At 32.4% G+C, this 15,147-nt stretch overlaps 1 protein-coding gene across 8 annotated transcripts in view; it reads left to right on the top strand.

Moving 5' to 3' along the window:
• The window catches only part of LOC145724659 (sodium/potassium/calcium exchanger Nckx30C-like), a 65,506-nt gene extending 50,561 nt beyond the window's left edge, over positions 1-14,945 (top strand). For 5 of the 8 annotated variants that reach the window (XM_081973024.1, XM_081973021.1, XM_081973020.1 and 2 more), the window contains 4 exons: positions 2,607-2,835; positions 2,892-3,144; positions 8,487-8,637; positions 8,693-14,945. In XM_081973024.1, coding sequence (XP_081829150.1) covers positions 2,607-2,835; positions 2,892-3,144; positions 8,487-8,637; positions 8,693-8,782 — 723 coding nt within the window. In that variant the 3' untranslated portion in view covers positions 8,783-14,945. The remainder of the gene's footprint in view (positions 1-2,606; positions 2,836-2,891; positions 3,145-8,486; positions 8,638-8,692) is intronic. The other 3 variants (XM_081973027.1, XM_081973028.1, XM_081973026.1) reach the window with 2 other exon arrangements.
• The last annotated feature ends 202 nt before the right edge of the window (positions 14,946-15,147 follow it).

Here is a 15,147-nt window from a genome sequence, read left to right as displayed (position 1 = left end):
AAATTCTAAATCTCATTCAAACGCAACATATGTGGATAAGGAAAATATCCATAACGAGGCAAAATCCGTTTTTGGTTATCTTTAAGGCAGCCACTAAGACCCTTTGCCCTTCGTGACACGTCCTGCCTGTTGGGAGACAGTTTACGTTCTAAATTGGTCGCAGCTTTGGCTTATTGTGCCCCATTTATGTCAGTCATTTCCGTAAAAGGGCTTATGGTTTGCATCGACCCTTTTCTTAAAATGTTTCGGACAGGAAATTAATTATTCATCTTACAGTTTCCGGTGTGCTTTTGTTATTTTGCTATGGTTTAATAATGAATAGTTTTCATGTATTAGCGCTGGTTGTATGTAAAGTTTTTGTGGTAAAGTAGCTTGTGCTAGATTCAGTAAGGTTTTGTTAACTGGGAGCTAACCTCTAGAAGTGTAAACTGTAATAAAATGGTTTCTGATCATTTCTTATTCAATACATCTTCGTCAGGCAGTTGTACCAAGTGTCTAAATTTAATTAACCAGTTTTTCGAAGTTTAATCTACATTTTGAAGGTCACGTGACTGTTTTTGACAGATGTCAACTGGCCTTTACAGTGTTGGAAGCTGAAAAATGCATTATGAGCGTCACTTGACGTGGCTCTTACAATTTTAGTTTTCACAACTGTCTAAATTTGATTAATCAGTTTAAACTACATTTTGAAAGTCACGTGACTATTTTTGACAGATGTCAACTGGCCTTTACAGTGTTGGAAGCTGAAAAATGCATTATGAGCGTCACTTGACGTGGCTCTTACAATTTTAGTTTTCACAACTGTCTAAATTTGATTAACCAGTTTAAACTACATTTTGAAAGTCACGTGACTGTTTTTGACAGATGTCAACTGGCCTTTACAGTATTGGAAGCTGAAAAATGCATTATGAGCGTCACTTCAGGTGGCTCTTACAATTTTAGATTTCACAACTGTTTAAATTTGATTTACCAAATTTTCAACGTTTAAATTACATTTTAAAGTCACGTGATTGTTTTTGACATATGTCAACTAGCCTTTACAGTGCTGCAAGCTTTGTTGTGCATTACCAACGTCACGTGACATGTATTTTACAATTTCAGCCATTGCAACTGTCTATATTTGATTTAGCAAACTTTTACAGTCAACTGGTCTTTGCAGTGTTGCAAGTTCATAAAAATTAGATAATCAAAGTCACGTGTATTGAGCAAAATTTAAACAATCACCCTGTACGTATTTCTCAATAAATGGTCGAGAAAAAACTAAAAGCAAAGTAGTTTCTGCAAATTTAGACAGTTTTTCTCCCTTCAACACAAGATGGCGGTGTTTAATAGTTATTTACATTACTAGTGTGGTATGAGCAATTTTATAGTCACGAGTGGGTTGCTGTGCTGAGTGGGGTGCTTATCACTCGAGTCTTTTAATTTGCCATACCACACGGATAATGTACAATATTTCATCTATGATCTACACAGAAATTAGTGATCTTTCTAACTCTAACGTTTTACAGCCACTACTGCGATAATGAATGTTTTATTGTAGTCTTTGGGTGCTTTATCACACTAGTGCTCATTAGGTAACTCAAAATGAGCTATGTAATGATTCATTATCATGCTAGAAGTAGATAAAGATATTTTTCTAGGACACAACTCAAAAAACTACACATACACGTATTAGCAATATGTTGGCTTTACATCACGCGCTTTCTTATGCTAAAGAACATAATTTATGATATTACTATGGCATACAGGGTGTCAAACATATCAAGTACAGTACTGATATCTTTAAAAAGTTAGTTTAGTGCACCAAGTGTCTGCCAATGACTTAAGACACTCTGTATTAAGGTAAACATTCTTGTAATTCACAGTTTTAAGGATGTCAGTGGTACCCATTGTATAAATGGTTTTATACAGTTTTTTAACGGTTTCCAACAAGTTTTTAAGATTTAATAGGTAAATACTACCAAGTGTCATAGATTTAGTTGTACATAATATATTGGCTTTTAACCCCAGCATGGTTTCTTATTATGTACCGACATAATTTTTGTACATAACTGTATCATTTCATTAGAAGGACGTGTTGGCTCGTATTAATTGACTATTTTTATAATGGAAATAAATAATGTTTGCTCTATTAGTATTGTAGAGAACAGTTAGCTATTATGCGATATTCTAAAAAATATTCCATGAAATTTGAAATAAAGTTAAAATTTACTGCTTTTTTAGAGTCTTAATTACGGTGTAGTTAGGACACTCCATAAGGTTCCACAACCTTAATCTGGAGAAACAATATGAGTCAACATGAAGACCAATTCTTGACAGAAAGAGATGTTGTTAGATTGTAATGTAAATTTTTGAACTTCTGCACTACTTTGTCACATTCTGAACTGTAGAACACACTTCGTTTTTTCAAGAATTAGGCAAATTTATTCATTGAAGTTACATTTTCTAGGAAGAAAGAGTTAGAGTGGAATTTGTAAATATGTTAAACCATCTTCAATATCTCGAAATTCACTTTGTCCAGGTCTGAGTAATTCTTTCTTCCTGCTGCATCAAATCGTACACAATTTCAGTAAAAACTGTCCAAAAATCTTTTTGTTTTCTTTTAGAGACGAATGTCAGCAGTGCGTTCTCGTAGTTCTCGTAAATCGCTTAGCTCACAAGCGGTGGTGTGTCTACAGGTGGGGGACGGTGCCGCCGGCGACAACGACGACCCCCAAACCGAAGCCATGGACATGAGCTGGCCCCAAACGACGCGCAAGCGCATCACCTACGTACTGTTGGCCCCCATTGTCTTCCCGCTCTGGTTAACTTTGCCAGATACCAGAGCACCTAGAGGTGCGGTTTATACGACCAAACACTAACTTAAATGAAAAAATTTTTTTATAATATAGGTAAAAAGTTCTTCCCGCTGACCTTTCTGGGTAGCATTTTGTGGATAGCGGCCTACTCGTACCTGATGGTTTGGTGGGCGAATCGGGCCGGCCAGACAGTCGGTATCGCTCCAGAGGTTATGGGTCTCACTTTTCTGGCCGCTGGTACTTCCATTCCAGACTTAATCACCAGCGTCATAGTGGCCAGGAAGGGCTTCGGTGATATGGCCGTTTCTTCATCTGTCGGAAGCAATATTTTCGACGTTACCGTCGGGTAAGTGCCAAAGTCTCATACAAAACGATCAATTGGCTTAAAAACTATTGATAGGCAAAAAGGAAACACACCTTTCTGTATATGCGTTGGAGTCAGAAAGCATAAAAAATTAGAGATACACAAAACTTTCTGAAGATACTTTACTTCTAGACAAAGGAGAGGAAAAATTGTGAATCTACATTTAAAACATGTAAAATTTGCGTAAAAACAAATTTTCAACAAAGTGTACTAAAAATAACTTTTTGAATTTGAAACTATACTACTACTATAGTTGGTAATAATAGTAAGAAGTTAGGCGACATAGATAAATATTCTATTTAAACTTGACGCCCTGTATAACAAATATCCTAAACAGATTGGTCTACTTTTATAGCATGCTGTATAAAAATGAACAAGTAAATACGAAAATAATGTTTTGACCAAATGCAGTGGAAACTTTTGCAGGTGAGTTCCAAACTTAATTCAGAGAGTTCAACAGTGGAGTAAATCACTAACCACATAACTAACAGTACTTATTCTTAATGCAATTTTTTCTATATTATTTTGAGTTCAATAGTAATTTTAAGTACTATGGTTCGAAAAATATCAAAACTCGTACGTAACACGCCATAACCGTACAGAAGACAAATGTAAAACTGATTGAGGCCTTTGCTTTGACAGCCTGTAGTGAAATTGCGATCTGTCAAGTCCAATTTCAAGAAGAAAGACAATTTTCAAGGTTTGTCTGTCAAATGTTGGTATTTCAAGGCAATTTGTCAGCTCAAAAGTGCTGCAGCCAAATTGACTTTTTTCCTGCAAATTTAGGGAAAAATTGTGTTAGTTCAAATCAAATTCCAAGCAGAAAGATAATTTTCATAGTTTGTAAGGTAAATTTTAAAATATCAAGACAATTTTCAATCTTAAAAAGTGTTTAATTATTTTCAAAAGTGCTTCCCAAGCCAAATATACCTTCTTTACGCAAATTTAGGTAAATAATTTAGTCTTTCAAGTCAAACTACGAGAAAAACAGAAAATTTCATGATTTGATCATCAAATTTTGGGGTTTCAGGGCAATTTTAAAGCCTAAAAATGTTTAGACAACTTGAACATTTCTTTGATAGCCAAATTGAAGTGAAATTGCGATCTATCAAGTCAAATTTCAAGAAGAAAGACAATTTCCAAGGTTTGACTGTCAAATTTTGGTATTTCAAGGTAATTTGTCAGCTCAAAAGTGTTGCAGCCAAATTGACATTTTCCCTGCAAATTTAGGAAAAAATTGTGTCAGTTCAATTCAAATTCCAAGCAGAAAGGTAATTTTCATGGTTTGTAAGGTAAATTTTGAAATATCAAGACAATTTTCAATCTTAAAAAGTGTTTAAATAATTTCAAAAATGCTTCACCAGCCAGATTTACCACCTTCTTTCCACAAATGTAGGGAAATATTGTAGTCTTTCAAGTTAAACTACAAAAAAAAAATAGAAAATTTTAAAAACGCTGTTAATAAGTTTTGAGTAAGTAGAAACACATTAATCCTTTTGTTTTTCAAAAAATGTAATACCATAATTTCGCCGAAACAAATGGAATTTTTCTTACATCGAAACCAACTTGTATCAAAAAGCTGAATAGCAGATTTCTATCTATTATAAATCTACATCATTACATCTGCTGCGTTTTTATCTTCTTTAGACATGTTTTCAAAGGCTTTCAACGATACATTCTCTATCTTTTGAAAGGGATTCGTATATTTGAAATATACGCAAAAGGAAAACAAGGGAATGAGTAAAGTGGGCCATAAATAACCAGAAAGCAATCCATACAGTTACCAGTGTGAATAGGAACGTTCACATTTTACCTCGACTGTAAATTTCAATTTCACGAAAGTCGCTCAAATTAATGGCAGCCTTTCGAAATCAAACTCAAAGCTGAAAATTAAAGTGTGTACTACACGGTTTTACTTAAGCCTTATTATAAGATTAATGAGAACGTAATCTGGGCATTTAATTAAAATCGTCTCTTTTGTGATTATCTGCTTCCAGCTTCATTTCTTAATTTCCCGTCCAATTACCAGAGTACAAACTTAATACGGGATGTTTGGTTGAAATCATTTTTGTTTGTTGAATTATGTAACGAAAAAACGTATCATTGTATGTTAGGATGCATGAACAATAAGTAACTACTCATTTTTTCATAATGACGTCATCCCAATTTAGTTTGATTTTCTTTATATTATGTAAATTCAGCTTTGGTCGACAAGGATTCTACCAAATTGTTTCCAAGAAAGTTCCTTGCGAAACTGATATTATCCTTTCAAGATGGCGGTTACTTCAACAATATCAAGTTTAATAATGCCTTGATGAGATTTTGAAGAGGATTGTTACAGTTTAGGGCCTAAAGCTGATCAGAGTACAGTTATAAGTGTCAAAATGGCAAGTTTATTGATTCTTAACTTCTAAGTCGAATCATCAGCGTAAACGTTTCAACAAACCAACGAAAAACGATCGTTCTAAAAACACATTTATTTCCCAAATACCGAACCACAGTTGCAGGAGGGCAAAACTAATAGAAAACATTCTTCAGAGTTTAGACAGCCGTCAGAGGGAAGTAATTTACAACTGTCGACCTCCAAGAGGGCCGCTAAAAAAATATGAAGCAATTACCCTAACCGAAAGTAGGTCATTGATAAGCATCACAGCAAGTGAAAATTGCTGGTCGATAAATCTTATACACGAATTTCGGTTGTTTTACTAATTCCCTTTTATTTTCTAGGGACCCGCACGGGCAGAAGTTAATTGGGTCAATAGCCACGAAAATCTGTTTTCGACCCTCTGTCTTCGGTTTCGGGGCGGGTGTATTTTATTAGGCTAAAAGTCGTCAGAATAGTTGTCAAGATCGTAACAATCTGCACATCAAGTAGTTGTCAATATTTTGATTATCAGATTTTTATTTTCAATATTTTTACTTTATGTGTAACGGTGGATTTCAGTCCCTTTTACCCTGGTTGCAATCGCTTCTTATCATTGCGTTCCTAAACATATTTTTTGGAAAATACCATTTTCAACATTAAAATCATGCTTACTCCTGCTTAGAAGCTAAATAAGCAGTCACAGCAAGCTAAATAGGACAGCTTACTTCTAAGCAGGGATGTAAAATTACCGGAAAATTAAATTTATGGAAATTTGTCCAGAAAATTGATGATTTTTGAGGTTAATTTTGAAAATGAAGGATTTTTACTTGAAATTTCTTAACAATTCTAGTTTTTAATTTTTCAAGGTCCAACCATGCATGGTATCAAAAAAGTGTATTGACGCCCTCTAGCGGCTAAACACGGGGCAACTTAGCCGTGCCCGCTCAACATCACGTGAGAGCCCCGTTCATTAGCTTTCTTTTGTTATACGCTGGTTTTATACAGGGTGTTTCAAATAAGCGAGTTATAGACGATACAAACGGCGACCATTTTGGATTTTCCTCAATCAAAGTGATTTTTTTAACTAATTTGAACCTGGGGAACACAAATCTGGCGTCCATTTTGCTCTAACTGACACCGTCTCGGAGATGTCCTTGAAATTATGTCAATTTTGACACTCTAGGTCGTGGCACCCTTGCGAAATGACATTTTGCCTAATGACACTTTACGTCATTTTTGTACTATTAACCTGCAGGCATTTAAGCAGTTGAGGATAATTTTGAAAATAAAAATTTTTTTTTAAAATATCAGAAGGTTGAAAAGTCTTGACAATTCTAGTTTTTAATTTTTCAACGGTGTATGGTACCAAAAAAGTGTATAGAAGGTAAAACGTTCCTGAGATATTGAGCAAAAACTGCAAAAAACGAGAGTTAAATTTGACGCCCTTAAACGGCTAAACGGGACAACTTAGCCGTACCCACTCAACGTCACGTGATAGTTCCATTAATTAGCTTTCTTTTGTTATACGGTGTGTTTCTACAGGATGTTTCAAATAAGCGAGTTATGGACGATTTTCTGGTAAAGTGCACCAAAATTTCGCTCAAATTGGGAATTTCTGCTATCGAGGAGGGTGGTCGAAGTAAGGCTGCTTGAGCAAAAACAATTGAATATCGATACAAACATTTTACATCAAGTAGGTCTAGAATTTGAAGTAGATTCCAAAAATCGAATAAAAAATTATAAGTTTGGTTTGCTGCTCAAATTTGGGACACCCTGTATACTGATGGATTATCTAGGAATATGAAATATTTACAAGATTCGTATTTGGTATTTTTTTTATAAAATGAAAATTAAACACCCACAACTCCATTGTATTGTCAATAACTCGGTTATTTTGACAATTAAACTTGAAATTCTCTTTTGACCACCCTGTATAGCGTTTTTACCTAAAACGTCGAATAAGTGAGTTATTTACTCTTAAACTGAGTTGTTTGATTTTTGTTGACAGTTTTTACTGTGACAGCCCATAACTCTGTTGTTAATTTTGAGAGTTACAGAGTGGTTCAATATATCAATTTATAGCCTTTGAAATTGTCTTTTGATCACCCTGTATACCATATATAGTAGAAATGTCACGCTACCGAAAGATTAAAGCGTTTATACCGGAAATATGTTGTTCAGAAGAGATAAATTTATAAATAATTTTTTTTTTAAATTCGTATTATTTTGAAAAGTGTTGAGGTTAGGTATACAACATTTTTCAGAAAGTTTCCGGTAATTTTCTGGAAAAAATTGAAAACTTTGAAAATTCAAAAATAATTCGTTTTTTAATTAATTGTACAACAATCCAATATCAATAGTTTAAGTTTTAAGCATTTACCACCGTTTGCACGGTCATTTTTCAAGCCGAGCTTAATTTAAGTGTGGGTCAGACTGTGACAGTACAGATAAAAAAAGTCACACTCTAAACCACACTTAACTTGATCTATTCTTAAAGTACGACGCTGCCAATGGCGGTTAGATGTCTTAAATTATCTCATTAGAATGCATAATAAGTTTGACAATAACGATGACAAGTTTGACAGTTGTTTTCCCCATCAAGAAAAATTTTCATTTAAGCATGAAGTAATTTTCCGACCCGAAAATTACCGCTTTTACATCTCTGGTTAGGTGTATAAAAGTGACCCTAACGACGTATTCGGAAAGACGCTTAAAGCACTTTGTGTGACGTCATTTGACAGCGGGTCTCGTGACACTGATTGCAGTTGACAAACAAGATAGTCACATGATAAGGTGCCTAATAACGTCACAGAGTGTGCTTTTACTGCGTTTGGATTGCTTCTAATAAAAACGTTCTTACTGAAATGCCTTTGATGGTAAATTACAACAAACAATGTTTTTTGTTTCTAAAAACTAATAATTTAATCACAAAATGGCAATTAATGTTAATTTTTTGCAGGTTACCAGTGCCTTGGCTGATATTCGCCATCATCTATCGAGAACCCGTCGAAGTCAATTCTTCGGGAATGGTCTGTTCGATTACCATCCTGTTTATGATGCTAATTTTTGTGATTATGTCCATCGCAATGTTCAGGTGGCGAATGAACAGAGTAATTTTCAGCAAAAATCACAAATACCTTGTATTAATAATTTCATGTTTTGCAGGGTCTAGGATTTACGATGTTTCTTCTATACTTTGTGTTTGTGGCAGTATCACTAATGTTCGAATACAAATACATCAGTTGTCCAGTGTAAAATGGTAACAAGTCGATGATTTAAAAAGACTTATTAGTGCATTATAATAATAGTTATTATTGATTTATTAGAGAGTAGGTTTTATACAACCACCGGTTGACGTTTTGCTTTTTTTTTTCGGTTTTGACAGTTAGCTTTGTGACATATCAACCGATTCTTCATCTCAGCAGGAATTACGACAATTTTACAATCATCGACATGGTTTTTTAAACATTTTATAAGGCACTTGTTATCAATGTGTCACCCAGGATTAATTGACTAAACTCTTGATTGAATTTTTCGAACACAGTTCAAGTATTCAGCACAAAGTTACTTCCATTAAAACGTACTGTAAGTTTGAGGGTTTGTCACTCAACATTCACCAAGAAAGTACTCGCTAAAACCAAGCAGACTTAAATTTGACAATTCAGTCACGTTACACTTCATTGTGTACGATTAGCACAGTCACGTGATAACTCAGTCAGATTGATAAAAAGAGAAATAAGTCTGTTCGCAGAGGCAATCCAATTTCAAACTCTGAAACAGTAAATATCAACTTTCATTGGTTGAATGCTCATGTGATTATGACTTGTGGCCAATGAATGTATCTATTTCTCTGATTACTAATTGGAGACTCTTTACGAACAGACCGAGATAATTTTGGTTGTTTTAATAATTCAGGTTGACAAACCCTCTATTTTAGAATCATTATAGTTATTAGGAAAATATCCCCGACCAGATAGCAATAACGAGCCAGTAATCTTTTAAGTTCAGTAGGGGAGAATTACTAATTGTTTATATTTAAGAAATGCAAAAAAAAAACGAAATAGGCGACGAGTGTTTCTTTTTTACTTTTTAATACTCGATAGACTATGTAATACTGGAGTTTAGACTTTTATAATAAAAAAGATGCGCAAGAGTTACGTGTAGCCTAGTATAAAAGAAAGAATGTAATTTAGTGTCGTAGTGGATGCCTAAAATTTAATTACCGCACTTTCATAATGATTTAGAACTTTCGGTTTAAAAGCAGTTCAAACTAATAAAGTAGCAAATTTAGTTAAATGAGTTACGACACGCTTTAACTAGCAATTAAACTACATTTTTGATTAAAACAAGAACTTTTCAGTTCTTGTAACACAAAAGCAACAATAGATAGATAGACTGTCTTTTGGTTTTTTACAGCTGTGGCATCATCTTATTTTTGTCAAATTTTTATTAAATTTATTAAAGTGAGCTTTTTTTAACTTTGATTGGAACAATTAAGAGTAACTTCCTATAACCACCACACTATACTGAACATCAAACAAAATACAGGTGACGTCATGACCGAAAAGGTTTCCTTTGTCGCCAAACTGTAGGTACTAAAAATACTAACAGAAACAAAATGTCTTTAAAGTTACGACATCATTGCTATAATCTTCTAAAACTACTATAAATTTAACTAAATTTGCTACAACTAGAATTATTAAGAAGTTGCCAAACAACGCCAAAAATTATTTTCAAAATTCCAGAGAGTTTTAAAATGTTCTCTTCCAGAGAGTTTAAAATCAATTTCAAATAACAGAAGGCCTCTATAATCATTATAAGGTTGCCAGAGGTCTCTAAAATTGTTTTGAAAATGTCAGAAGTCTTTAGAATAATTATAAAGTTGTCAGAGGTTTCTAAAATTATTTTGAAATAGCCAGAAGCTTCTAGAATCATCATAAAGTTGTCAGAAATCTCTAAAACTATTTTGAAATTGCCAGAGGCCTCTAGAATCATTATACAGTTGTCATAGGTCTCTAAAACTGTTTTGAAATTGCCAGAGGCCCCTAGAATCATTAGAAAGTGGTCAGAGGTTTCTAAAATTATTTTGAAATTGCCAGAAGCTTCTAGAATCATCATAGAGTTGTCAGAAATCTCTAAAACTATTTTGAAATTTGCCAGAGGCCTCTAGAATCATTATAAAGTTGTCAGAGGTTTCTAAAACAATTTTGAAATTGCCAGAAGCTTCTCGAATCATCATAAAGTTGTCAGAAATCTCTAAAACTATTTTGAAATTGCCAGAGGTCTCTAGAATCCTTATAAAGTTGCCAGAGGTTTCTAAAATTGTTTTGAAATTGCCAGAGGCCTCTAGAATCCTTATAAAGTTGCCAGAGGTTTCTAAAATTGTTTTGAAATTGCCAGAGGCCTCTAGAATCATTAGAAAGTGGTCAGAGGTTTCTAAAACAATTTTTAAATTGCCAGAAGCTTCTAGAATCATCCTAAAGTTGTCAGACATCTCTGAAACTATTGTGAAATCGCCAGAGGCCTCTAGAATCATTATAAAGTTGCCAGAGGTCTCTAAAATTATTTTGAAAATACCTGAAGCTTTTCAAATCTTTGAGAAAGTTCCAAGAAATATTTATTATTGCTAGATAGAGCTAGAAAAATTTTGGAAATGCCAAAAGGCACTTAAATCACTGTGGAAATACTTAAAAGGCATTTAGAATATTTATAAAGTTGTCAGAGGGCCTTAAAATCAATTTAAAATGACAGAAGCCTGAAAAATCTTAAAAAAGTTACAAAAATGTCTACAGAAATAATTTATTTCAAAAGGCCAGATATTTATAAAACTAATTTGACATGCCAGAAGCTCTTCAAAATTATTTGGAAAACACTAGACACTTCTACAATTTTGGAAACCTTTCAAGAATCCTGAGACCTTTAAAATCACTTTGTAAATGCCAGAAGCACCTAAAAAATAAGGTTGGTAACATCAAAGTATGCCGCTATATCAATCTGGCAACAATGCAAATCGCTACCCAACGGCTGTCAAAGTGTCAAAGCATGTTTTTTGTTGGTATATAGGATGACGTAAACTATTCGAATGACGTCATTCCAATTTTGTTTGAACTTCTGTATAGATTTGAAAATGTTTCATACATATTTTATTTAAAAAAATCTAGTGTAGCTGCTATAAGCAAAGGTTAAGTAATTTTTTTTCTGTCGTTTTATTCAATAGTGACAGTTATTACAAAACTATAAGAAAGACGAATTTTTTGTGATGGTAAGTATTTAGTTACAAAATTCCTTTTCCTGATCGATGTATAGAAAGATTTTTACAGTTTCTTTTGTAATATTTAAAAACCCATTTTCTTTATAAATTTATTACATCAAATATTGCCTCTACTTTCTACTACTACTACTACTACTACTACTTTTATATTTATAAAAATTTATTCCTGATTTAAATAAACAACTATTAGTAAAACAAATTATTTTTCTGTTACTTTTTGAGTTATTTCTTCTTCAAATGCGTTCAAATTTTGTTTTTTACTCTTTTTAGTAATGTGTTTTTTTTTTAAATTAAACTTATACCATTATTATCTGTGCTCAATGTAAAAAAGTGCGGTAATTCACTTTTAACTCATCCACAAAAAACTTCCCGAAAAAAAAGTTGCGAATGACGATATAAACGTTTATAGGTAAAGCAATTAACTTTTAGCAAGAACTAGGTAAAATATACATACATATCTAGCTGTAGATAAAATTAACCGTAGACTTATACATAGTGCGATAAAACTATTCAAATGTAGAAAGCAAATATTGTAAATAAACTCTAGTTAAAAATGTTTGATGGCACTTAGGTCTTAAACGATCTTCGCTGAAAGTGCCTATTGTTACTTTGTTTTTACACTATGTGATAAGGGTTATTAAGGGGTGCTTTTTGCATCGTTAGTTAACTTACGTAATTTGTCACCGATATTGCAGTCCAGTTTGTAACCAATTATTGTTTTGGCTTTTTAGTCGCCCCTCGTTAATAAACATATGAAACTGATACTTTTTGTGATTTGACGTAGTTTTTAGTAGAAACGACAATGCACTCATATTATGTGTGATAGAAACTTTCTCCTCTAGTTCACCTCGTATTATATACGATGTTTATCATAATAAATCGTTTCTAATAATCAAAACTTAACTTCATAAACATATTAAAGTACAAAATCTGCTTTAATTCAGTTTTTACAATAAGATTCGTCTTTTTAGAAGGTAATTTGGGTGTAGAAGTATTTGACTTAAAAAAGTAATAAGAAATGTCATAATTTTTGAAAAACAGAATGAAATTAGATTAAACTTACTTCAGACAGAATTGTTGCTGCTTGATTTGAGAGAAAATCTCTTGAAAAAAGAGGAAAAAAGTATTAAAAGAACTAACCAAAAATGGCAACAATACGAAAAAAGTTGATGATGGCTGAAGAGAATCGAAACATCTTCCATTGATGTAGTTACAATTATACGATTTTCATATAAGGTATTAACAGTGTCTAACAAATAAATCAATTTCTACACCAAAATTACCTTGAATTGAAAGAAAACATAAAAGTTTTTGAGAATTTTTTTAAGTATTTGATGAAATAACAGTTTTTTATACATTTTAGATGTATTATTAGAGCAGAACTTTCAATCAAGCTTTTCATTATACAGAGTGTCCCAAACTAAAAATCAGCTTTATCTTAAAAGTTTACAACTTACTTAGACACTCTGAGATATTGAGTGGGCACTCTGTATAAAATTATTTATTTTGGTCAGTCATTAATACTTTGCAGTAGGTCTAATATAATGTTTTCATAACTCTTACCACTCTGTATAATTGTTTTTATTGAATTTTTCAGATTCTCTAAAAGACTTTTTTGGAAACTACATTAATTACGCTACTTTGTCAGATTTTACCAAAAACATGAACTAGGGCATTCATAATTTTAAACTTTGTAAATTCTATATATAAAAATAAAAAATTTACATTGACACACTAAACTGCACAGAGTACTAAGGTCTGACCAAGACAACTTTGGGTTTCATTTTAAATTATTTTACCATTAAAATTCATTTTTCCTTAAAATTTCATCCATAGTAGGGTTTCGGTCCATAAAAGCCTCTACCAATATTGCTCATATTGAGCAGTGTAAATCATGTAAAAATCACCATCAAGTACTTAGAGAATATTATGTTTATATTGTTTTCAAACTAGAAACAAGTTGTTTGTTATACGAAGTGAGATATATTACTGAAAACACACTTGCTGGTGCATAACCAAAAGTCTGAAAGTCACTTTATAATCGAATAGCACGAAAATGATAACTGAATGCTTTTTACCACCTGAATCCTGTTATTTGCTGGCAAGAACCACCCAAAATGTATCAAAAAAAAATTAATGTGCACCAATATTAAGTGATAACGCCTAAGATAATTTTAGTACGTAAGCATTGTAACTGAAAACTAGTCCAGTAGATTAGGCATTATACCTACTATTTGACGAAAACCTTTTTCTGCTTGGGATACCTTTACATAATTATAATAACTAATAATCTTTAAACTTTCAACGTGCACGGAGAATGGGCAGTTTATGGGAACAACAAAAAGGATTTAACAATTTGCAATACGGACATGTTGAAACTGCTCAAACTTCTCCACACTAAAGCTAAATAACTGTTTAAAATTATTAAAACTCTCTAGAGCATTTCAGTTGTTTTAAGTAAAAAATAGTTATTTTTTAACATATCTCTGGTTATATAAAGCATATCTTACTCAAACACCAGTTTGTAATATTATATGGTTTACCTTTAATAACTTTAGGTTTCAATGTTTGTGTTTTATACAATTATTGTATTAAACAAATTATTCTTTGCTTATAGTGAGAAATATACTTGTATTGTTCCTTCAGAATTAATCACTTGAAAATTAAAAATAAATTAGACAAGTCAAAAATACCTCCTTCCACGTTTTGAAAGCGTTTTTACCGTAGTTTGCTTACACTATATTAGTACAAAATAAAACACCAAAACACAATTTTTAATTTAAGCGCTTAATTTTAACTTTTTTTTTTTTGTTTTTATCGATTTTCTAACCAGCTTTTACACCATCTTTATACTATAGTGTAATGTGTAATAAGTGTGCCTCAAATAGCATTTTGAATAACTGGTTTCCTTTGTTATAATAATAGCTTAAAGTTTGTGGTTGCATCAGTTGATTACAACACTAATTACTATAATTACCCCTATGTAAATTAAAATAAATTATAACATTGTTAATGATGTATCCCTATAGATTGTTATCGCTAGAAAATTTTTATTAATATATCATAAAAATGTATTTACAGCCATTTTAAGTAATGGTATGTTACTTTTGCCGACAATATACTGATTAAATTAGTATTTCAGCTCTACTTCATTTTACTCTCTACAACCCTCAACCCATTAACGTTTACTTTAAATTTAGAATTGGAAAGAAAGACCCAAAAGAAGCTTGAAAAAAACTGAAAACCCCTGTAAATAAAATAAAATAAATTCTGGTTCTGACCAAACAGATCAATATTTCACGGTTATCACATGACTGCTTCCACTCTACAGAATACAACGTCACGTGAC

The sequence above is a fragment of the Ips typographus genome, linkage group LG2, assembly GCF_016097725.1.
Source record: "Ips typographus isolate SLU linkage group LG2, UJ_Ityp_2.0, whole genome shotgun sequence".
NCBI lineage: Eukaryota > Metazoa > Arthropoda > Insecta > Coleoptera > Curculionidae > Ips > Ips typographus.
This window is presented reverse-complemented; position numbering and strand designations above follow the sequence as displayed.